The 25,661-nt window shown below is 35.1% G+C and overlaps 3 protein-coding genes across 4 annotated transcripts; 2 read left to right on the top strand and 1 right to left on the bottom strand.

Annotated features, from left to right (window-relative positions):
* Positions 1 to 169: 169 nt before the first annotated feature.
* LOC307139417 (pre-mRNA-processing factor 39) lies at positions 170 to 7,439 on the top strand. Its single transcript, XM_079838405.1, has 14 exons — positions 170 to 231; positions 641 to 879; positions 966 to 1,091; positions 1,260 to 1,378; positions 2,127 to 2,294; positions 2,673 to 2,856; positions 2,959 to 3,063; positions 4,425 to 4,652; positions 4,764 to 4,890; positions 5,014 to 5,285; positions 5,942 to 6,126; positions 6,295 to 6,366; positions 6,455 to 6,590; positions 6,742 to 7,439. The coding sequence occupies exons 1-14, from the start codon at positions 174 to 176 to the stop codon at positions 6,808 to 6,810; spliced, it is 2,088 nt and encodes a 695-aa protein (XP_079694531.1). The 5' UTR covers positions 170 to 173; the 3' UTR covers positions 6,811 to 7,439.
* A 4-nt stretch (positions 7,440 to 7,443) lies between these two features.
* Positions 7,444 to 11,410, bottom strand: ubxn1 (UBX domain protein 1). 2 transcript variants are annotated; one of them, XM_079838403.1, is made up of 10 exons: positions 11,349 to 11,410; positions 10,739 to 10,801; positions 10,612 to 10,665; positions 10,199 to 10,311; positions 10,012 to 10,087; positions 9,728 to 9,919; positions 9,420 to 9,471; positions 8,220 to 8,342; positions 7,906 to 8,083; positions 7,444 to 7,780 (listed from the first exon to the last, which is right to left on the bottom strand). In XM_079838403.1, exons 2-10 carry the CDS (start codon positions 10,795 to 10,797, stop codon positions 7,740 to 7,742), a joined length of 888 nt encoding a protein of 295 aa, XP_079694529.1. In that variant the 5' UTR covers positions 10,798 to 10,801; positions 11,349 to 11,410; the 3' UTR covers positions 7,444 to 7,739. The 2 variants fall into 2 exon arrangements, with proteins under 2 accessions (XP_079694529.1, XP_079694530.1); XM_079838404.1 differs by having other exon boundaries at positions 7,445 to 7,780; positions 10,890 to 11,355.
* Positions 11,411 to 15,514: 4,104 nt separating this feature from the next.
* ehd1a (EH-domain containing 1a) lies at positions 15,515 to 24,762 on the top strand. Its single transcript, XM_079839794.1, has 5 exons — positions 15,515 to 16,248; positions 18,771 to 18,868; positions 21,552 to 21,964; positions 22,431 to 22,595; positions 22,672 to 24,762. The coding sequence occupies exons 1-5, from the start codon at positions 15,854 to 15,856 to the stop codon at positions 23,197 to 23,199; spliced, it is 1,599 nt and encodes a 532-aa protein (XP_079695920.1). The 5' UTR covers positions 15,515 to 15,853; the 3' UTR covers positions 23,200 to 24,762.
* Positions 24,763 to 25,661: the final 899 nt, after the last annotated feature.

Below are 25,661 nucleotides of genomic sequence, written 5' to 3'. Positions count from 1 at the left end.
GTGTCAGACTATTTTGTTTAATGTATATTAATCATTATATCACTTCCACCCAGATGAAAAACTATTTTAATGTTTTACAGACAGCGGTGGCCTTGCTTGCTATCGTCAATCTACTGCGACAGTAAAATGACAGGGGTCGCACATTCTACGCGTCATTTAAACTGCGGTCAATAATGGCGGCGGAAGGCACAGAGGACCTGAGCAAGAACAGGGAACTCACAAACCCTTCAGGTTTCCCTTTAAAAGTTACCTAATAAAATACTGAGTTTGTAAGCATGTATGAATGGTATGTCGTATTCATTTCTTAAATGCTTTAATGCATAATTTACACGAGCGCGTCTTCATAATATAGCTAGAGAGCTAACTAACCAATGATTTTATTGATTCGAACTTGAGTATTTTGATACTGTAAGAGTTGTTTGACACACTAATGTCAAGTTAATACGATCATTTAATTGCAGATTAACATTCATAATTATATCAATTATATAATTAATTATTCTAAAGCACCTGTCGTCAACGAAATATGAAAACAAAACAAAACAAAAAAACATAATTTATTACAGCTTTAGCTGCTGCCACATAAGTCGAGTTATGACCAAGTACACTGCAGTGTATTAATCAAACACATCGGTTTCAGTGGCAGAGCTTTATGAGCCTGAGGTTGCAGACCATCCCAAACCAGATGTTGAGGAGTCACTGAAGAGTGGTGCTGATGGAGGAGACACAGGCGTCTCGACGGCATCCTACACAGCAGGCAGAGAAGAGGAGGAGGAGGGAGAGATGCCGACAGACTTCGAGAGACTTTGGAAACTTAGCTGCGACAATCCTCAAGATTTTAACACCTGGACCGACCTTCTGCAGTATTGCGAACAAGAGGTGAATGGGTTGACAACAGATTACAATGCTTTGTTGCTCCAAAATGTTTGTTGGTTTTATGTTTTTCATTTCATTATTTATTGCAGGGCCACATGAGAGCCTCCCGTCAAGCCCTGAATGCTTTTCTGGTCAGGTATCCACTGTGCTACGGTTACTGGAAAAAGTTTGTGGATCTTGAGAGACGGGCCGGACACAATGATAAGGCTGAAGAAGTAAGAACATGCATAAATGGACAGTTCAGTCAGTATATGAAAATACAAAAGAAAACCTCAGATATGGGAGTTATGTCATTGTATTAACTGCAATTTTGTAATATTAAAAAATGATTTGTTCATAATATTGCAGCGGAGATGTAAAGCTCTATTTGGTTCCTGTGATAGGTGTGTGAACGAGGTTTGAAGGCCATTCCTCTCAGTGTTGATCTCTGGATCCACTACATCAACCTGCTGCTAGGAACGCTCAACATGAACCTGCCAGAGTCAACACGGCGCATCCGCAGGTATGATTGAGAAAAAACACTAACCTTGCAGATTTAATTGAAAATTGCATAGTGGAGGATTGCCATTGATATTTTTTTGCTTCAGAGTTCAGACTATGAATCCATGCAGTCAGAGGATATCAGATATGTTCTATATTTTTAGATCATTAAAAAAAAATTGTTTTATTTGGCATGCATCTCCTAGCAACGAGTTTCTGAGAGTATATGTTGTGTTTGGAATGACTTGAAAGTCTGTTAGAGTGTGTTCCTCAGTTATTTAGTGTATGATGTCCAGTTTTTCTCTGTTACCAGTCACAAAGTCAGCAAGTGTATGATGACTGATGTTTGAAAATCTGTGGTGTATTCCAGCCTGTAGTTAAAGCTTAAAGTCAGCATTAAACGGAAATAGTGATTGTCTTGTATTCCCTGTTGTGACTTAATCTGAGTGAAATGGCTTCTCTAACAAGAAAAACTGTAGGGCGGGACTTCATTTTGTTTATCGGGAATTGATTGGATTGTTGGATCGGCATCAGAAAAGAGATGTTGTTTCGAGGGACAGGGGCGTTAATATTACGAGGTTACGAGGGCACATAAATGTAAAAAAATAATGTGCATGGAAAAGTAATTTATATAATAAACACTGCAGTATGCCATACAAATGAATGAATTGTCCATTTTGATTTCACAATGACTTTAAATAGTATTCTTTACAGCAATAAAACTTCCCAAGAAACAATAAAACATGAAAAGTCTTGTCCTCTCCCCTTAGTGTGTTTGAGGAGGCAGTTGCAGCCGCTGGCTGGGACTTCCATTCAGACAGGCTGTGGGATCTGTACACCGAGTGGGAGAAGGAGCAAGCCAACCTGAAGTCCATGACCGGTGTCTATGACCGAGTACTGAGGATCCCCACACAGCTCTACAACACACATTATGAAAAGTACGCAATGCTCATGGACCATATGTTATTTGTCTTAACAATTTTTTTTCAGATTTGAGGCACACAATCCACGTACAACACACACACACACACACACACACACACACACACACACACACGCATGGATTTGTGAGAATTTGTTACCATTTCTTCTCACACTCATATTCTGTGATCTCTTTCCCCCTTTATATTTAGATGCAGCTGAATGCATCAACAAAAGCCTAATTGGTAAACTGTCCAACACCTGCAGTTAAACACTTCAAATCCAGATCACCAAAATATCACAAAAATTCTTTTGCTTTCAGAGTCCATAAAAATCATGATGACACTTACATTAAACAAGGCTGATGTTCTCTGAATTTCTGTCTCTTATCTCAGACTGAAAACTCACCTAAGCTCCAACCCGCCTCAGGACATCCTGTCTCCTGAGGAGTACAGTAAGGTGAGGACTGAGTACAAACAGAGCCAGATTCAAGCCAAAAAAGAGAGATCTGATATCACTGCAGAAGAAGAGGAGAGACCGCCAGGGGAGGAAGAGCCTGCAGACAACGGCAAAGACTCTGTAACCGACTTTTCATCTATACTAGAAGGTTTTCTTTCGATGTGAGATTGATGTGAGACTGTAGAGATCATCATTTTAATCTTTAATATTTTTTTTATACAGGAAGAAGCAATTCAGAAGATGCAGGAGCTCATTTTGGTCTGCAGAGAGGAGGTGTACCAACAAAATGAGGCAGAAGTCAGGAAGAGATGGAACTATGAGGATGCTGTGAGTTCCAGAAATGTTTCTCAGAAAAATGCTTCACAGTTGTGTTTTTATTCGGCAAGGAGGCATTAAATTGAGCAAACGTCACAATACATTTGCATTTTTACAAACAATTTGCTTCTTTTGAACTTTCTAGTCATCAAATAATCCTGACAGAATCGGTCTTCAACATTGCTGATAAGAATTGTTTCTTGAGCACCAAATCAGAATATTGGATTGATTTCTGAAGGATCAAGTGACACTGATACTGGAGTAATGATGCTGAAAATTCAGCTTTGCCATCACAGGAATAAATAACATTTGAAAATATATTCCAAGTTGTTTTAAGAAAGCAATAAGGTACTAGCAGCCGTGCTGTATTATGAATAAGTCACAGCTGAAGGGCGTTGTTTGGCATGACGCAAAGTTAGAAAAATTAAAGCTTATTGTGACATACTTGGGAAAATTTTTGTCGGTTAAAATGTGAAATGAGCCTAGCATGAGTTACCCTCTTTCCCTCTGAATCCAAAATGTTACTGCACGGACTACACATCAAACTAGACATGTGCACCTGTGTCCTTCAGGTGTGTTAAATGGTGATGTAATCCTTAGCAGAAATTGGTGTGTGATGCTTTGCTCTATCACGGCCCTCCCTTCTCAGTGTCTCCACGACTCCAGCAAAAACATGATTTGATGAGATGAATTTGCTGTCTCTCATTAAAGACCAGGAAAAAACTCAAAGGTGGATAATTCAGATATCTGTTCAGACCATCACGTAACACTACATGACTGCTGGTGCCATTTTTCACCTTTGGAGCTTTTTATGGTTCCATTGAAGTCACTGAGAATTTTTTAGCGGGTTCCGTCTTAGTGATTTGTTTAAAATCAATGCTGCGAACATTTTCATCAAACCAGTCACTAAAGCATGTCACTGCCCATTGGGTTTGCTAAAATGTTATTTTTCAGCACTGGAGCATGATCGCTTGAAATCGTTTCTCAAACCACTCATCTATTATCATGCTGCCTTATAGATCCAAATTTACTTTAAACATGTTGGCCTTTTTGTTCTTCCAATGTACATGATAAGGGTGGTTGCTATGGGTGTTGCGCAGTGATACACAGAACCGTTGGGTGAGGCGGTCATAGCCGTGCTTTATTGTGAATAAAACTATTGCTATTGACCAATCAGCATCAAGGACTGGAACTAACCGTTTTATGAATTATAATAATATTTCACAATATCAGTTTTTACTGTATTTTTGATCCAAGAAATGCAGCCTTGGTGAGCATAAGAGACTTATTTTAAAAACTTTTGAGCTGTGTATGACGTTTTTCTGTCAATTGACCTTCCTGTTGCTTGACTCTTTCTCTCCTTTTTTTTCCAGATCAAAAGGCCTTATTTCCACGTGAAGCCTCTGGATAGAGCCCAGTTGAAAGCCTGGCAGAGCTATCTGGATTTGGAGATAGCAGAAGCTGACACAGTGGCAATGACCGCTGAAGGGACGTCTGTGGAAGATTCAAAACAAGAGTGTATAGCTGGACACAAGAGAGTACTGATTCTGTTTGAGCGCTGTCTCATTGCTTGCGCACTCTATGAGGAATTCTGGGATAAAGTAAGTGAAAAGGAGATCAAACAACCTATTCATTTATTCAGTATCATTACTTTGCCATATTGGTAAGACTTCTGTGGCATTTTGTAATCTATTTTTGTGTGCGCATTACAGTATGTGCATTACCTGGAACCACGCGGGCTGGAGGAGGTGCGTAATGTGTACCACAGAGCTTGTGAAATCCATCTTCCGTACAAACACAGCATCCACCTTCAGTGGGCCTCATTTGAGGAAAAACATGGTGAGAACGTCAATTTAGCATAGCAAATACACTAACCTAAAAGATAGATTTTTTATTTATTGTCATTAGCTACTGCATAATCTGTATATTACATTCTCGCTACGTTTCTCTTTTCTCCCATAGGTAATATTTCAGAGGCACAGCGTATTCTTGAATCCCTTGAGATAACAGTGCCTGGTTTGGCTGCGGTGCGTCTTAGGAGAGTAGGTCTGGAACGGAGAGCTGGGCGTTTAGATGTGGCAGTGTCACTGCTGAAGGAGACGGTGAACCAGAGTAAAGACAACCCCACACTGCACGCCTTCTACTCCATCAAACTGTCTCGCTTCCTTCACAAGCTGTGCAAGAGCCCTGCCAGGGCCCGCACTGTTCTACAGGAAGCCATAGAGCTGAGTCCGGTAAAACACCAGCATTTGACATTTTACACGCAGTACTTTTTAAAAGTTTGGGGTGGGGTGGGGTGGGGGTCTGGATTTGGATACTTTTATCAATTGAGCATGCATTAAATTGACCATAAATGACAGTAAATACGTTTATAATGTATAATGTTCTATTTCAAATAAATGCTGTTCTTTTGAACATCTCTAGTCATCAGAGAATAATTTAAATAGTGTCACGGTTTCCACAAAATGATTAATCATAAGCATCCAACATTGATAATAATAATAAGAAATGTTTCTTGAGCAGCAAAGCAGCATATAAGAATACATTTTAAAGGATTATGTGACACTGAAGACTGGAGTAATGATTCAGTGAAATTTCAACAAAAATTCAGCTTTGCATCACATGAATAAATTACATTTTAAAATATAATAAAATACAAAAGTTATTTTTAAATTGTATTAACATTACACAATATTACTGGTTTTACTGCATTTTTATAAATGCAGACTTGGTGAGCATAAGAGACTTATAAAAATAAAAAAAAGTAGTGTATTTCAGTCAATCTTACTGTGATATGGAAGGTTTAAAAAAAGTTATCACAATATGATGCATCACAATACCTAAATTTCATGATTCACTTATTTCAATATTCTGGAATTTGGCTCCTCAGGATAATGGTAGATTGTACCAGAACCTTCTGGAACTGGAGATGTCAGGTGACCTGCGGGCTAATGGAGGTGGGGTTCAGCAGTGTGTGGCCAATGCGCTTGCTGCTCCTCTCTCCCCAAAGAACAAAATCCTTTTCTCCCAGCGTGGCCTGCAGTTTGCTGAAGACTTTGGGACCACAGTTCAGAGGTCAGAATTCAATTGGACCATTGTAGAAGGAGCTTCAGCACAAGTGATATATATATTCTGCACATATATATTTTTTTTAACTCACTAAATTCTACTTTTTCTTTTGTGGATTCTGCATTATGAGGTTTACTTAAATGTTACTTAGATGTTTTGCTTGTATGTTATCAGTGTGTTGAGCATGTATGAGGAGCACCAGAAGCTGCTAAAGGAACACAACGCAAAGAGAGGAGCAGAGAATTGGTGAGCTCAAAAAAACAAACCCAGAGATCTCCTTTCGACATTTAGTTGTGTGAGAGACTTTTTAATGAGCTGCTGTGTATTCCTCAAGTGATAATGATGATGATCCAGAAAAGATGAGCAAAATGGAGGATGTATCTGGCTTGATGTCTCATGTTCCCATGACGACACCACCTCCCTCTATGATGGGTGGAGACATGAGTGGAAGCTATGCCAGCTGGTATCAGGTAAAGAATTGAATTTGCACATGTACGTCATTTTGTTAAAGCACTGCATTTACCCAGTAGGAGGCAATTAGAACTTTCAACGGTTAAACTTAGTGCATAGGTGATTTTAAATGTGTGTTTTATACAAATATTGTCCCTGTTGTCTCTGTAGCAGTATGGAGGGTATGGCAGCTACCAAAACCCATGGAACCAGTATAATCAGTACTACCCTCCCAGCTAAATCTCTTCATGTGATCCACTCACACATTCTCAATCCTCCAAAAGCTGCAGCTGTGTGCAACTTGAGCCAGTGTCAAAAGAGTATGGGATAAAATGTACAAATCTATTATTGTGTTTTAAAAGGCTGTTATCCTCTCTTTCCCTGAATTGTTGGTACTATGTGCCACCTTGTAATTTAAAATGCATTTGTATATATATACTGGTTCATACTTGGTTAAGTAATTTATCTGTGAATTAAGTTACATCCACTGACTCACTAAAATGTATTGTGAACATTTTTTCCATTGACCATTTTGTACCGAGTTCTGTGCAGTCACTCTTATAATTTTAATAAAATGTAATGTATATACATTTTTTAATTGATGTTTGTAATGTTTTAACTTCATTGACCGATTTCAGCAGCTGTTGAAGAGGTTTTTTTCTATCTATTTAATTTATCCATAGTTGCTGTTAATGTTTTGTTGTTAATATATATAGCATTTTTTTTCTCCATTATATCTAGAACCATTGAATATTGTATCGGACATTGAGTCACAAAAGGTTGAGAACTACTGCTTTACATAGTCTCTGATAAAGACAGGCTCCTGCTTATTTACACATTTTGCAATTATAAAATTCAAATCATACAACTAAAATGAGTTAGATGAATTTTATTGTTGAAAATGTCTTATTTTCCCATGTGGCGAAACAAAGGCAACAACCACCTTAACCTCAATGTACATCATTGTGAGAACTCACTTGGCCCTTTATTGAGCGGTATCGGCAGGTTTAAATTTAATGAAATTACTGATCAACTCATTGCAATGTATATTTGGCGCTTTGTCGAGTGAAATCATTGCAGTGCAAGTCCATTGATACATAGTCTCCATTGATCCTCTTGATCTTGCATTGATGTCTGGAAGAACAGCTTGTTTCTATAATCGTTTCACTTCATTTCTTGGTGACCACAAGGACGGCAGAAGGCACCAGACCTGTCAAGTAAAATGAAAGCTCCATAAATGACTGATGTTGAGAACAAAGTCTGAAGATTCCTCGGAGACTGATCATTTTGTTTCTATATCATTAGTCGACATCAGCCTAATATAAGTGGTCTTACCGAGCTCACGCAGAGGTTGTTCCATGTCTAGATCTGTGAACACACGTCTAGGATACGGGGTGATAAGGTTGAAATCCTGTCCGTTAGCCCCATTCATCTGAACATAGACTCTCACAGCAGCCAGTGGTTCCTGAGCCTTAAAGACGGTACTCAAGGTGGTTCCATCTAGAAGACGCACCTAATGACCAAAGGAGGGTAAGAGAAGAGTTTCAATTTCCTAAGGAATCATACAAGCACATAAAATAACATTTTAAATCTTTTCTATCTGCTCAATTAAACTGAAGTCTGCATCCTCGTAGGTGTTGTGGCAGTACCTGTATCCGACATTCATCGTAGTCTCTCTTAGCAGGAGGAGCCCCTTGGTTCTCAGGTAGAGACTGTGGAGGGGCTTCAGAGGGGGGAGATGACAAACCTGTGCTTGATGAACCGCCTCCAAACTGCCAACAAACAGGTTTTTGTCATATTATTTATATACTTGATATACTGTACTAGGCACAAGAAAGATATTCATTTTTTTCTTTCCTTTTTAACAACATACCAGCTTCTATGGCTATGTTCATAGCGAGAGCCAGGTTTATTCAAAAATAAAACTAAATAAGATGTTAAGGTTTATTCAAAAATAAAACTAAATAAGATGTTTAAGATTATTTTTTTCTAAAAACCTTAAAGGTGATGATACACGGGGCAACTTTTTGAGCACTGTTAAAGAGCGATGTTGCTTGGGCACTTTCCCGTTGAGAATGGGCAACAAATTTCTATCTGGATACTTTAGATTGGTCATGGGCCCTGTATCTCACCTGGTTGCCCGTTGACGGCAACATTGCCCAACAACATTGCTCTAAAAGTGTATCATCACCTTAAGACTATATTTGGATTTACTTGGTTAAAAACCTTTTCAAAAGTATCAACAGAATAAGACATGTTTCTCAGAGGGGTAGAAGTATTACAGTCCAGCAAAATATATTTAATGGACATTGGACTGACAAGATGAACACTTTGGGGAATTTTCTCTTGATTGTAAAAATGTATGAGTGAGTTTTGAGTGTCCTATCCATCATCGTGTGTAAATTACTTGATCCCAGCGATTATTAAAATTAAGTGTTTTTTTTCTCCAACATATTTAATGTAATTTGTTATTGAAGCACTGATCCCATTCTGATTCAATTTTGGTGTAATCATTTGACGTCGTCTCAGATCTGTGAAAGGTATAGTGCATTTTTTTTGGCAACACTGTCTGCTTGCTCATTACCAAAGATTCCTGAGTGGCCAGGTACCCAGCAGAAAATAATATTAAATTTTTTTTGATTCAAGAGATGACAATTTGATTCAAATCTTCACAGTTAGGTGATCAGTTTTATAGATTCCAATGCTTCAACATGATTTTGAATCAGTTAAAAAAATCCTTTTGCGAAGAAATCTCTATGAACTTCAAAACTTTGGTCCAGGATGCGTATGAAAGATATTAATATTAATGTGACCTGAGCAAAGTAAAAGCATTGTAAGTAAATGAATACCTTTCGTGCCCTCTCCTCTTTGTCTCGTGCAATCTTGTCTTTAACCCGCTGCCTGAGAAAGGATCACAGGTTATTACGCTCATTTAAAGCAGTGGTTCTCAACATACGGAGCCCCTGAAAGGACCTTTAAAAATAATCATTTCTAGACCTGAAAAAATAATGTAAATTAATAAAATTGTATAGCTGCATGGGCATACCATGAGTAGGTATGCCAAACTCTAAATGAAAAAAAAAAAATCGGCATTCCTTAATCAGTAAATCAAAAAATACTCAAAAGTCTACATGCACTGTATACATGCTCGTCTTACTTGGCAAGCTTGTCCTCCATCTTCTCCTTCATGCGCTGGTCTGCCAGCTTCTTCATTTCGTCGTCCTGCAGCTTCTGTTTAACCTGCAGTAGCTCTTGGCCCTGTTTCCTCCTCTGCTTTTCTCTGTCTATCTCTTCCTGTCGCTCTCTCTCTCTCCTCTCCTCCTGCCTCGCCTTCATCAAGTCCTCCAGTCTGGGGGAAAAGCAATAGTGTTTGTCAGCTTTTAAATGTATGTTTTTTTTTTACATTCAAACATTTTAAGGTCAGCAGTACAAAGCACAAACCGTTTTACTTGTTCCTTCTTTTCATCCTCCGTCATAGGATGCTTGCCATCTCCCTCTTGTTCGACATCTTCAATAGCTGGTTTTTGTTTCGGTTAAAGGCAAAAGTGAAAGAGAAAGTAACGTGTGATGAAATGCTGACCACAATGTTTTCATGAAATTGAGAGAGAGGAGCATTAGAAGAACATACATTCAGAGGTTTCTGTAGGAGACTGGATCTGTTCTTCTGTTGAGCCAATAGTATTCCCAGCAGGTGGAACATAAGGTTCATCTATATCTGGATCATTCTCATGCTCCATTAACCTGTACAGTTAAAGAATTGTAAATGCAACTTCCAAAAAATATATTATTCTTTATTTATTAAAATGATTTATTGTTATTAATTGTATACTATATTAAATTGCTATTAAATTACACCTTTTTCATACAATAAAAATGCATAATGGCTATCAGATTGCATTAAAATACAAATTATTCAGTATTAAAATAAAATGGTGAAATTTGTGGTTTTTCCCCTTTGGTCATGCCTAATCTCACCTAGGGCATCAAGTCATGACCGGATAAGCCTGTTACATCTGGCAAAATGTATTCATGATGACCTACCAGTCCATTGCTCTCTCAATGCCCTGGTTTCCAGTATGTGCTACTGCCCTCTCCCTAAAAAACAATCACTGGGTGAGTGCAAAATACTGGATCAGTGTGTAAACGTCACTGTAGAGACATCACTTACGCTCTGTTTCTGTCGAAGCCCATTTCCAGCAAACTGTCTAATGTAGTGCACTCAGCCATTGTGCTGAAAATAAGTGTATTATACCATTATAACAATACAAATCATGACCAGTTCACAAATAAAGAGAAAATAAATATAAAACCCCACTTGCTTGTTCAAAAGCTTTCTTAGAATTAAGGGGTTTTGGAGACGATTTCTTTATTCTCTTCAGAAAAAGCTTAACATATATGTACAAATTAAAATACACAAAAAAATTATACATTTTTGTAGATACTAAAGTTACTCCAGCTCGAAACAATCATATTATTTAATTCTACTTTCCTGACCGTCACATGATCATATCATCACTGCATTACATTCATATCTGACCGTCACAATAAGTGTGATTATATTATTTGTACTGATGAATACAGGATCAAATTCAGCTAGCTGGCAGGCTAACACTGAACAGCCTCCAGCAAAAGCTAATTATTTTTTGCCTGACTAGTATCTTCTATAGAGCTGTTCATAGTTTTCTCTATTAAGTAATAGCGCTTCAGTATATCAGGCACGACATTTTTACTTAATTTCATTATTAATTAGCCCTGTACATCGTTCAACAGCTACTTACATTTGATATCAGCACTGGGACGCTTCCACACACTACGGAATCCCGCAACGGTCAATTCCCGCAAATGGCAAACGCTTTCCCCGACCCGTGTAGTCTACTCAGTCTACTACCACATGATTAGCTACAATAGAGGGTAGAAACAACACAATACAAATAATGATTCCGTTTTTTTTTAATAGTGAGTTGTCATTATATTATATTATATTATATTATATTAGCCTATATTATATTATATTATATTATATTATATTATATTATATTATATTATATTATATTATATTATATTATATTATATTTATTATATTATATTATATTATATTATATTATATTATATTATATTATATTATATTATATTATATTATATTATATTATATTATATTATATTATATTAATTATATTATATTATAGCCTATTATATTATAGCCTATTATATTATAGCCTATTATATTATATTATATTATATTATATTATATTATATTATATTATATTATATTATATTATATTATATTATATTATATTATATTATATTATATTATATTATATTATAGCCTATTATAGCCTATTATCGCCTATTATAGCCTATTATATTATAGCCTATTATTAGATTATAGCCTATTATTAGATTATATTATAGCCTATTATTATATTAATTATATTATATTATAGCCTATTGTAGCCTATTATTATATTAATTATATTATATTATAGCCTATTATTATATTATATTAATTATATTATATTATAGCCTATTATTATATTATATTATATTATAGCCTGTTATAGCCTATATTATAGCCTATTATTATATTATATTATAGCCTATTATATTATTATATATTATATTATATTATTATACACACGCACACTAAATAATTACTCCGTTTTTTTTAATAGTGAGTTGTCGTTATATTTTTATATTTTTTAATATTAATTATATTATATTATAGCCTATTATTATATTATATTATAGCCTATTATTATATTATACTATAGCCTATTATTATATTATATTATATTATTATAGCCTATTATTATATTAATTATATTATATTATATCCTATTATTATATTATATTAATTATATTATAGCCTATTATTATATTATATTATAGCCTGTTATAGCATAACCTATTATTATATTATATTATATTATATTATTATACATACGCACACTAAATAATTTCTCAGTTTTTTTAATAGTGAGTTGTCGTTATATTTTTATATTTTTTAATATTAATTATATTATATTATATTAATTATATTATATTAATTATATTATATTATATTATATTATATTATATTATATTATATTATATTATATTATATTATATTATGTTATATTATATTATATTATATTATATTATATTATATTATATTATGTTATGTTATGTTATGTTATGTTATGTTATGTTATGTTATGTTATGTTATATTATATTATATTATATTATATTATATTATATTATTATATTATATTATATTATATTATATTAATTATATTATATTATTTTAATTATATTATAGCCTATTATATATTATATTATATTAATTATATATATTATATTATATTATATTATATTATATTATATTATATTATATTATAATTATACACACGCACACTACTGGTCAAAAACTAAAAAATGCTGCATTTATTTAATAAAATATATTTTAATATATTTTAAAATGTAATTTATTCCTGTGATGCACAGCTGAATTTTCAGCATCATTACTCCAGTCTTCAGTGTCACATCATGTGCTCCTAAACCCTATTTTTGGGGAATTTCTTTTTTTGTCCCCATAAGGAAACCAGCTTATAAATCATACAGAATTGTTTTTTTTTTTATGTAAAAATGCTAGTTTTCTAGTGATGGTATAGGTTTAGGGGTAGTGGATAGAATGTATACATGTACAGTAAAGATCATTATGTCTATGAAAAGTCCTCATAAAACTTCAGTTTTATGAGCTCAAAAAAACGTGTCAGTTTTCAACGTGGGTGAAATCTAATAAAAATTAAGAATACTTTCTAAACTGGTGCAATCATGTGACTATAATTCTGTCTCCCTTATCCTTTAAAAGACATATATTTGGCATTAACCATCTTTTAAAATGTCATGTTGAAACTGGATAAGCACCACACTTTTGAGAAGAAAATGTTGTATGTTCCTCAGAGAAAAGGAATGTGGTTTTTATTCCTTTAAAAAGGGAGAAGTGAAGCATGGGATAATAATAATAATATATATACTCCCTGTGTGTGGGAGCAGAAAGCACAGTGAGTAATCATATTAGTGAGTAATCAGCACTAGTTCAAATAAAAATATTTTAACCAGTATTCTTGTCTGTTTTGTAAATTTCCCTAACATCACAAATATGTTTAGTCATAATTCAAATACTTTAAACAACAGTTTTCATTTTAAGGACAATATAAGCATAATTTGCTCAATGTATGACATCCAAAGTGTCCAATGTCCGTTTTCACTCTGCAAGGTGTTGAAGATATGTCAGGTGGATGTGCAAACAGTGCACTATGGGATGGGCCTTATAGCTTGTTACTTATTGGATGAATGTATAATAATTAATCTGTCAACAACGTACTCTCTGACACTCTTCTTTTGAATGACAGAAGTTCATGCATGCTCCTTTTTGCTCTATTTTTTCCAGTCATGTGTTTAAATAGATCACACTGCTTCAATCGTAATTTCCACCGTCTGATAAAAAGGAGAACACGAAAAGGTGAGTTATATTTAACAATGTATTATTAGTACTTCTTTTAGTACTTTTGTGATTATGGAAAAGTCTTGTTTACATAATATGCTATATGCAGGGTTTTTTTTATCACACAAGGAACAGACAGAGACGTTTTCATTCTAACAAATTTGTTTAATTGTGACTTTGACTTTATAACTTTCAACAGAGTCAAGGTGTAAAGTTCAATATGTCAAAGTCTCTTTTACAAGAAAGAGATCAGAGAAATGAATGGTTAACAGGCCAAATTTACAGTTGAAATAAATACAGATTTTACAGTTTAAATAAATGTCAGTACTAACATTTCAAAACCTGCAGTTTCTCTGTCCTTCAAATCAAATGACTATCCTCAAAATGGCATAATGCAATTTCTAGTTGTGACAAGAAAGGTGTTCTAACTCTTGATCTCTTATCTTTATTAACAGAATCAAATCTGTTGGACATTGGACACGCATGGGAAGTGTTAAGAGCTGCTCCTGGTGCTCACTGGGTGTAACAGCCACTCCATGTGGAAAACTATTGAAGTGCCAGTGGAGAAGCTGTTACCTGCAGAGAGTCACATGTCACGGAAGCTGGAAGTGCTGCACGTGCCTATGAATCATTTATCCCCTCCACGCCTTATCCTGCACATAGAACTGTTTCTTCATAAGTTATTATATATTACATATATTATAATGTATCTGTATACATTTACAAATACGTAACATAGTTTTGTCATCATCATTGGTGATTCAAAAACATGGATTGTAAAAATGCATTATTGCATTTAGAAATAATTAGACATTTGTGTTATTTGACAATAAAATAAAATAAAGTATTAATGTGAGTGCTGTCAGTTATAGAAAAGAAAAGATTCTACTACATCCGGTTGTGTTGTGCAACTGGCAGCAGAAGAATTTTGTCTGTTTAGAGTGCAATTGCCACTGGTGTCCACAAGGGTCCACTGCCATCTAATCAATTAGGCAAACACATTTAATGCACTTTTCGTTTTTTTAATGACAACTTCTATTACAAACGTTTTAAATTTCAGATTTTTTTTCTTTTTTTGTCTTAATGGGGTTTAAATATGTGTAAGTGGTGTAAATGTTGCAAACGTTGGAAAATGCACATTTTGTTCATTTCGAACATTTAACATTTTTATTGACTTATTTGTTTACAGAATAGTAACGCAAAACATGAAAAACACTCACGCAAATCAACTAGAATAATTATTAATAGTTTTTTTTTTTTTAACTAGATTCATTGACGTTACATTCATACGAGCCACGTAGTCACAGTGATTCGGTCCTTATGTTCCATAACTGGCGATCTCATTTCAAGAATGTATTTATTATGCATGATCATATGCTATCCGCCCTCATATTAATGCTTTAGGCAATTCAACATGAATAAATTCCATTGTTTGTTTTGGCAAAATCAAGGCTTTTATTATGAAGTATATTAGAATTTCCGCATGCGAACTACGGTTTAGATACCAGAAGAAAGTTGCAAAGAAATCCGATTAGATTAGAATTACTTCAACTTTAAAGGACGTACAGTCACAGAAGAGTGTTGCGACAGCCTCGGTTATACGCATTGTGTTACAGTTCAGGGGTTTGCCAAAGGGAAGTGCTGCTGCAAGTCGTAACGCAGGCAGATGACTGACTGAACTGACTGACTGACTGTACAGGGGTGGGACAGTCAAACTTTCAACTGGACGTCGCCTGGGTTTAAACTCAGATTCGTGTCTTTTCCTTCCGAGTTAGAATCGTCGCACACCGACCATCATGTTCTCCTGGTCTAAAAGAGAAGGGAAGAAAGACCCAGACCTCCAAAACGTAGCGGAGGGATTGAAGCGCCTCTATCGCACCAAACTCTTTCCTTTGGAGGACACCTATCATTTCCACGACTTCCATTCACCGGCTTTAGAAGATGCTGACTTTGACAACAAGCCAATGGTGCTGCTGGTGGGACAGTACTCGACCGGGAAGACCACCTTCATTAGGCATTTAATGGAACAGGATTTCCCCGGGATGAGAATAGGCCCCGAGCCGACGACGGATTCCTTCATAGCGGTTATGCACGGTGAACAGGAAGGCATGATACCTGGAAATGCGCTGGTTGTCGATCCAAAAAAGCCTTTCCGAAAACTCAACGCCTTTGGTAACGCTTTCCTCAATAGGTAAAACGACATTTATTATGTAGCATAAAAGGAGCCATTGACAAATACCTCAAGTGACACTGTGTATGGAATGACAGGTGTGGTAGTAGGTTAAACTAAGGAAATATGCTGAAGTGCGTAGGACTGCTTTGACTCTTACAGACTTGAGCATCTGTTATTTTGACCTCTGGCAAATGTTAGTCACATAGACCAAAGACGAATTGAGATGATCTACCAGTTTAAAACACGTACCAGTTATAAAAAAAAAGTTATTGTAATAATAATTAAGTAAAAAGTACTGATGTACCTTTTTGGTGTAACCATAAAGTAAAAAAGGTAGTTATAGCCTATATTATATTTACAAATATCATAATATTCCGAGTGACAAATAAAAAAAGATTTTCGTAGGATTACTTCATTTGACCTGATCAAAACTGGCTTTTCAAATGAATTTTTTACAGGATATTTAAATATTTTTAATAAATCTTTGACACATGAGTCATGAGGGTCCTCTCTGTTTGTTTTATGGTTTTCCTGTCTCATGGCAACTATTTGCTTTCTTTGTTGGTTATGCCACACTAACATCGGTAAACAGAACAGTGGTGATAGTTTATTGTTTCAAATAATAATATTTTGAAATAATTGCTTCACTTTTTAAAAAATAATAATGTTCATCATAAAATAGATGCAAGTCCTTTTTATAATAATGACATTTTAATGTATTTTTGAGGAACTTAATAGATGGACAAAAGTAGCCATTTGTTTTTAATTATGACCTTACAATTATTCAGTTATTATTTGCCTTCTATAAGGTTGTGTCATCGTTTCCGTGTGTGTTTGATTGTTGAGTCATCATTGCATACACTTGGTCACACAGACCAAGTTCTTGAACTTGAATTTGTCTTGAGCTGTTAGTCTATTTGTCTCCTTTTCCAAATTATATTTATATATAATATATTTATATTTTAATATAGTATAAACTACCTCCCATCACACATACATGAAATGAGGCAACACCTAACCAGGACATTTAGCCCAGACAGTACGCAGTTTGATGTTGTGCGATGCCAGGCAGAACAACTTCCACATTGACTGTAATACTGTGACAGATTTCTGGGTGTGTGTCAGGTGTTGAGTTTACACAAGCGGATTGAAACTGGCTGGGATTATCAGTGCCCTGCCATATGCTGGTGTAAAAAGGTTCAAGGCTATTTTAGCTGAATTAGCTAAATATTTGGTCCCAAACAGAGAACCATAAAACCCACAATATATTAATAATTGTATCATTCTGAAGATATTTCCCTTTTTCTCCAGTTTTGGTGTTGGTCACATGATTACTTGTGGTCATACTAAACTGGTTCCTTGTTTCAGACTTTTGAATATATAATTGTCATATATATATCAGATATCATAATTATACATTATATCATGTGAATATTCTATACATTAAACATTTTCAGACAATTCCTTAGTTCTGAAAAACAGGACTTTTTAACATTGCAATATGCATGTGAGTTTCACATTATGAAATATTCAAAAGTCTGAAACATGGAACCAGTTTACACTGATAATAATCTCATAATGACCACAAATAATCATGTGTGACCAACACCCACCAAAGGTGTATATATATATATATATATATATATATATAATATAGGACTTTTTAACATTGCAATATGCATGTGAGTATATATACACACACACATTTATAATTGAAGATTGCCTGTCCTTTCTTTCTGAGAGAGATACTGGGTTATTTATCAGCCCAGTTTAATAATACTTTATGATACCTTACACTGTGTCTTCTAGGAATTGTTTTGGCCTGGTGAAAAGGGTGGGTAAACTGTTTTAGCGGAGAATGTTCTGTTCTTTCTTAAAGTTGGAATTTCTCAAAGTTTGTTAGATGACACAAAAGAGCACTGTCAAACTGAGTAAAATGAAATGTAATCATGAAGCCTCCTTGTTTTTTTTTTTTAAACCTTTTTTTTTTGCAATGGCTTGAGGCATAAATTGAGTGTAAATGGTGTTTTTCTTTAAGGGAACCTATGTCCTTATCGTATTAGTGTCTTGTTCATGATGTCTGTGGGTAACAGCTTTGTTCTAGTAGTTTCTGTGCTTCTTTAAGAAAGTTCTAGCTGTAAGCTTCAGCCTTGTGACAGAGATTCACATACGCGTTTTAGTAAGCAGTTTGGCAGTGCTGTAGGCTGACAGGGAGAAAGACCATAAATCACTGTAAACAATCTGTGTCTTTGTATAGACAAACTTCATTTTGTGTTATTACAGCATTTCGAGATTTCAACTTCAGTCCCGATCTCACGCTTACTGAACTATTTATATAGTTACAGAAGGAAGTAAATGTTTATGTGGTTTTTAAAATTGCTGAAATTATCTCCCCATGTTAATAAGATCTGTTTGTCAAACATTTTTACTTTCGCTCTCTATGGTATCTTCAGACAATGTAAAGTACAGTATCTTATATGCTTAATTTCCATGTATGACACACTCTCTCTCTCTCTCTCTCTCTCTTCATGTACGTGTAGGTTTATGTGTGCTCAATTAAACAACCCCGTCTTGGAGAGCATCAGTATCATCGATACTCCAGGCATCCTGTCAGGGGAGAAACAAAGGATCAGCAGAGGTCAGCAGCCTTGGGTGCTTTCTGGCTTTTTTTATTTTTGCACATTAATTTAATAACAATAATAATAATAATTACATTATTCTATTTTTATTTGTATCACTTTTTATTATTTTAAAATGTTAAATTATTTAAAATGTATATAAAAATATATAATACAATTTTATATTAATTTCAAAATGATAATATAATTCATGTTTTTTTATTTTTATACACCCTCATATTCTTGATCTTTTATCATAAATAGATTTTGCTTCTCTTTCTTCTTTGTCACTTCACTTAATTATAGGACTTGTGCTCTCTTCAGTTTATTTCGTCTTTCATGTAGGAAACTATTATTCAGTTCGTTTTAGCATAATACTTGTGTTGATCCTATGCAAATATTTGGGGTTTGACTCTTTATTGGGACCTCATGTAAATTCACGTTTTTTTTTTTTAGGTAGAAAAACGAGTAAAACAAGTCTAACATCCTTCCCTGCGCACACTATTGTGTGAAATCTTAAGTGTATTTTCTTAATACAGGAAAGATTTTAATATCTTTTCTCCACTAATAATAGTCATTTATTCTGCACTGCATTAAATGAAGAAACAGGATGTCAGAGCTGCTCAGGCAAGTTTGTTCGCCGTGCATAAATCCCACATGTAAAAGCAGTCCAACTGGCCTACTGTTAATAGGAAACAACTATTGTGGAAAAATAATCCTGACCGCTTTGTTCCCAGTTTCCTCTTTTTATACCACTAAAAAGGTTTTGTGGGTCGAGAAGTGTTTTATTATCATATGACTGGTAGCTTGCATTGCATTGGGTTTTGAGTTGTCTAATATTCCACACAGTCACTATCTGATAGTACGCTTGAACTCCATTCACATTCAGCTGTGAACAGGAAGAATCAGAAGGAAATGCTGAGTTGGCCCATATGTCCACTCATTGCAGAGTACGACTGTAGATACAGATAGCAACATCACAAAGAGACAGCTGTTAAGAAACAGAAATGTGGCATTGTTACAGGATATGTCTCAAGAGTCACATGACCCTTTTGTTCTTTCTGGGGCCAGTGGAGACAGTAACCAGATACTGAGATCAAGGTGCCCCTGCATACCATAGACACGCAGCAGTCATGCTACAGACCCTGAGGCTTCCACACCACTAGTCCCAGCAGAGACACAACAGACTGGGCCACAGTTGTGACTGTGTGGGATTAAGCATGAAAGGCTGTTTGAGCATTTCTGTCTGACTGCAGCTAAAACGGCCTTTGTGCTCTAGTGTGTCCATGGGTTGCTATTATGATGTCACCTTGCCATTCACGAGTTCTTCCTTGTGGGAAGGTGTTTACACTGAATGTCTGGAAATAGGGTCGTGAAAAGCATCGAGTTTATAAAATGTGGAACTAAAAGTTCCTGTGTTGTACAGGGTCATGTGAGATTTTGCTTTCCCAGAAGCAGCTCTCACTGACCACTGCAGCTTTCAATTTCTTTGGTGATTTTTCTGAATTTCATAAATGTTTTCCTGGGTCAGAAGTATCAGGCCTACTCAAACTGTGAGCGGGCTTGTAGATTTTCAGTGCAACTTTCAAAATCAACATTTTATAATGTGGTCATTGTTAAAAAAAAAATATTTTTCTTTGGTACATTTTAATCATTTAAAATGTAAGAACTAAATGAAATAAATGTAGTAATTTAAAATTAATATAAACATTTAGTTGATTTTATTCATTTAAAATGATATGTAATATTTTTGTATTCATTATTGACCTATTATCCATATTTACTTTTTATAGTTCTGACACCCTGACTGCTGATTGTTTACTTCTATTTAATTCTATGCAAGTCTTTAGAGTTTGACACTTTACTGTAACCTTGTGTTATCTCTTTCATTTTTTTTTCTTTTTGCATGTAATTTTTCAGTGCAACTTTCAAAAACAACAATTTATATCACCATCATTGTGTGTTAAAAATAGCTTTGATATTTTTCTTTGGTACATTTATTCATTTAAAATGTTAATAAAATAAATAAATATAATAATTTGAAGTAAATATTTTAGTTTAATATGATTTTTGTTTAATATTATGGTAACACTTTAGTTAATGCATTAGTTAACATGAACTAACCATGAACAACACCTCTGTTCAGCATTAGTTGCTCTCTGTTAACGTTAGTTCATAAAAATCCAGCTGTTCATGTTGGTTAACAGTGCATTAACTAATGTTAACAAGATTTTAACAATGCATTTGTAAATGTTGAAATTAACATTAACAAAGATAAATAAATGCTTTATAAGTGCAGTTCATTATTAGTTAATGTTAACTAATGAACCTTATTGTAAAGTGTTACCAATATTATTATTGTAGTCTAAATTGCTGAGGGAGAAATCAACCATTGTTTACTTGAAAATGTAATTTTTATTTTATTATGACTGAGCCAGGACCGCCACTGGTTTTCTACAGAAAAAATAGATGTTTGATGACAATAGGTGACTTTCTATTCATGTGCAGAGACACAGGGTTTTCACAGGCAGATCTCCTTCTTCTGAATACATGGCTTTATAGTTGCTGTTTACAATTATCTGAATTCACTGAGATCAGATGACGCTGTCGCTAATCAAAATCCATTATCCCTGATCTCCTTTTCTAAAATAAAACATGTTGCGTGCAGCCCTGCTGACTTCCTCTTTCTTCTCTCAATTTCAGGCTATGACTTTGCAGCGGTTCTCGAGTGGTTCGCCGAACGAGTGGACAGAATCATCCTGCTCTTCGATGCCCACAAGCTGGACATCTCTGATGAGTTCTCAGAGGTGATCAAGGCCCTGAAAAACCACGAGGACAAGATGCGTGTGGTTCTGAACAAAGCTGACCAGATCAGCACCCAGCAGCTGATGAGGGTGTATGGTGCCCTCATGTGGTCACTGGGGAAGATCATAAACACCCCCGAGGTGGTCCGAGTGTATATCGGCTCCTTTTGGGCCCAGCCACTTCTGATCGCAGATAACAGGAAGCTGTTTGAAGCAGAGGAGAAGGACCTTTTCAGCGATATTCAAACTCTTCCCAGAAATGCAGCCCTACGGAAGCTCAATGATCTGATCAAAAGAGCACGACTCGCTAAGGTGAAACTATGACATTTTTGAATGTGTACACTACCGTTCAAAAGTTATATTTTTTAATAAGTTATTATTTATATTCAGCAAGGATGCTTTAAATAGATCAAAGGTGACAGTAAAGACTTTTAGATGGTTACAAAAGATTTCTATACTTAAATAACTTTCTATTCATGAAAAAATATTTTAAATATATATTTTATTGATATTTATTTTAGAAGGTACACGCTCCCTTGGTTAGCATAATATTGTTATATATGTATATTGTTTTGCAGAAAAAAAGATACCTGGATACTTTTATGAACTTTATTCCCTATTGAGTGTGTACGGGATTTTGATCTCATAGATAAAGTTTCACATCTTATTTTCATTTTATGAAGTAACCTAATACCTGTGAGAAGTGTAGTTTTGACATGCTAAACTGCACATACGCTACTTGTATTTAATTTGAGTCCACTGAATACTTTTCTTCTAGGTACATGCTTACATTATTAGTGCTCTGAAGAAAGAGATGCCCAGTGTATTTGGCAAAGACTCAAAAAAGAAAGAGCTTATCACCAACCTGGGCGCAATCTATGAAAAGATTCAGAAAGAGCACAACATTTCACCAGGAGACTTTCCTAACCTAAAGAAAATGCAGGTATGAAGTTTGTATCCAATACATTTAAGTTTTATAAACTTTCAAAATAAAAACATAACACAATCTCTCTTTACAGGAGTTGCTGGCTGTTCAGGACTTCACCAAATTTCCTGTCATGAGGCCAAAATTAATGGAGTCAGTGGAAGAAATGCTAGGTAAAGACATTGCTAAGCTCATGACGCTGGTCCGTAAGGAGGAGGCCGCCATGCCCAGCCAGTCAGTGAAGGGTGGTGCATTTGAGGGAACCATGAACGGGCCGTTTGGTCATGGATATGGAGAAGGTGCAGGGGAAGGCATTGATGAGCTGGAGTGGATCGTGGGCCGTGATAAGCCATCGTATGATGAAATATTCTACACCCTCTCGCCAATTAATGGGAAGGTATCTGGTGCCACGGCTAAGAAGGAGATGGTGAAGTCCAAGCTGCCAAACACAGTGCTTGGAAAGATTTGGACTCTGGCAGATGTTGACAAAGACGGCTACCTGGACGATGAAGAGTTTGCGCTGGCGAATCACCTGATCAAGGTAAAGCTAGAGGGGCATGAGCTTCCAGCTAAACTGCCCACTCACCTTGTGCCACCTTCCAAACGGTCGGAGCAGAATTGAAGAGCCGGCTTGAGTTGATTGGATCTCAGTGGCTCTCAGCTACATTCCAAATTGCCCAAGCCAAATCTTCTAGCTTTTTTGAACATTCATTTGACTAACTTGCATCAGGAACTGGATTTCTGTCTTAAACATACATTTGTAGTAAGGGTTATAAATCAAACATGTTTGGCTTAGAATGATAGGACTTAGAAGACAAACCAAGAAGAACGTATGTGCCAGTGAGAGACTTTTGTTCTTTCTTCTTTATTTTTTTAAATATGGCTTAGAAATGGAGAAACCACTATGAGCACAGAAAAAAAGTTAAATTGATTGCAAAACTTCTATGGTACTTTTTAATGGGCATTGGATTGAGATTGTAGCAGGCAGAAACTGAAGGGGGCTCTTTAAAGAAACAAAAATGTGAAAAGTATTCCATATATGATATATTTCCAAACATAATTGCTGGGTTTTTTTGTTGTTGCAAAACTTCCTTAACTTATTCTTTTCATTTATAGCTATCATATCTGTATTTTGTATTTTTTTGTTTTTTAAAATTGAATAAGAAATGTTTTTTTGATTTAATACCTCTAAAGTATATCAGTATACTTATTCTGTAATCTTGAGGGTGTATCTTTATTTTCTATTGGGATTAAGTGATCTGAAACCCTCACCTTCATTTGAATGCAGCAATTACATTGACCAATAAAAGAGATTATTTGTAATCTGTGCTTCAAAAACTTCTTGAGTTTTGCATTTAGATACATTTTACAAATATGTAGTGAAATATTTGGAAACGAACACCACCATTGACAGTTGTGAAAGTTGTGTACATATATCTGCCATCTGTTGTCATGAGTGCTGACAGAAAACGATGTACTTGCGTTGCTAGAACTTTTTGGAAAAACTGAGTCTTTTTGGAATGATAGTAATGCAATGACAGCATATTTCGCTCTGCTTACCAAGTTGTTATGTTGAGGCATGTTCAGGTGCGTCACTGTGTAGCGTCTTGTTTTCTTTGGAAGCTATTGGGAGTTGATCACTGAATTTTTTTTTTTTTTTTTTCTTCTCATGCAGCTGGCTATTACGTTCTTAGTTTGGTGTAACATGAACCCTCTTGCAACATAAGATCACCCATTCATTTTTTTAAAATCGATCCCCTAATGTCAACTGGATTGTGTTCAATCCAAGTTTTTTTTAGTATGTCTAAAATATTTGTTTACATTATTCAAGATAATTATTTTAGATGCATCTCAAGATGGCACAAATGCATGTTACTCTGCATGAAGCTTATCTTATACTACAGGGTTCCTCAAATCTTACCCTTGAGGTCCAATGCTCTGCAGAGTTTAGCTCCAACCCTAATCAAACACACCTGAACATGCTAATCAATGTCTTCAGGTTCATTAGAAAACTACAGGTAGGTGAGTTTGATTAGGGTTGGAGCTAAACTCTGCAGCGCATTGGACCTCCAGGGTAAGATTTGAGGAACCATGTTAAACTGCTATTTGTTTGTCAAAGAAATTAATGCTTTTATTTACTAAGGATGTAATAAATTGATCAAAAGTGACAGTAAAGACTATTCATAAAATAATCATGTTTGAAAGAATTGAATACGATATCCACAAAAATATTACACGCCACAACTGTTTTCAATATTGAAAATAATGAGAAATGTTTCTTGAGCAGTAAATCAACATATTATAATGATTTCTGAAGGATCATGTGATCATGTAATGATGCTGAAAATTCAGCATTGCCATAACAAGGAATAAATACATTTTAAAATATATTACATTAGAAAACATAAATTGTATATACATACATTTACTGTATTTTTGATCAAATAAGTGCAACATTGGTGACCATTAGAGACTTTTTCAAAAACAAACTTTTGAACGATACTGTAACTCTATAACTATGTTTTGGCAGCAATATGTGCACTTCATTATCACCTTAACATAGTATTAGCATGCATTCTGTCCAATAGAGACCTCAATTTACCACCGTTTGAACTTTCTCATTGTCATTTCTCAGTTAATGCATTCTGCTTTCACAACACACTTCGCAGGAAGGTGCTAAAGTTCCCAGTAATATCCTAAGTGACAGTAAGAATGCAGACGTGAAGGATTTAAAATTACCGCCCTCAACTCACCCTATATTTGCTGCACTTAATCTTAAATTAAATCGCATTGCAAGACAAGGATAAAGTATGAGGGCATAGTTGCATTTTGAGGGACACAAACAAGCAATTAACAGCCTTTTAAATTGTTTATAGTCATATAATTTGTTGGTCCAGACCCGTTTGGCACCTCCCCATGTGACTGCTTACTGACACAGTAACCTATACCCTTCTATTAGAGATGCTGGTTAATAACAGCCATGTGTAAGAAGGTGATGCATCTTTAGAAGACGTGTGAGACTAAAAAGCACTGACTCAGAGGTCTAGCAGAGATTTGCTTCACTGTTGTGTGCTATTGTCTAAG

This window comes from Gobio gobio, assembly GCF_949357685.1.
Source record: "Gobio gobio genome assembly, chromosome: 16".
Taxonomy (NCBI): Eukaryota; Metazoa; Chordata; class Actinopteri; order Cypriniformes; family Gobionidae; genus Gobio; species Gobio gobio.
Note: the sequence above shows the minus strand (reverse complement) of the source record. Positions and strands in the feature narration are given on the sequence as shown.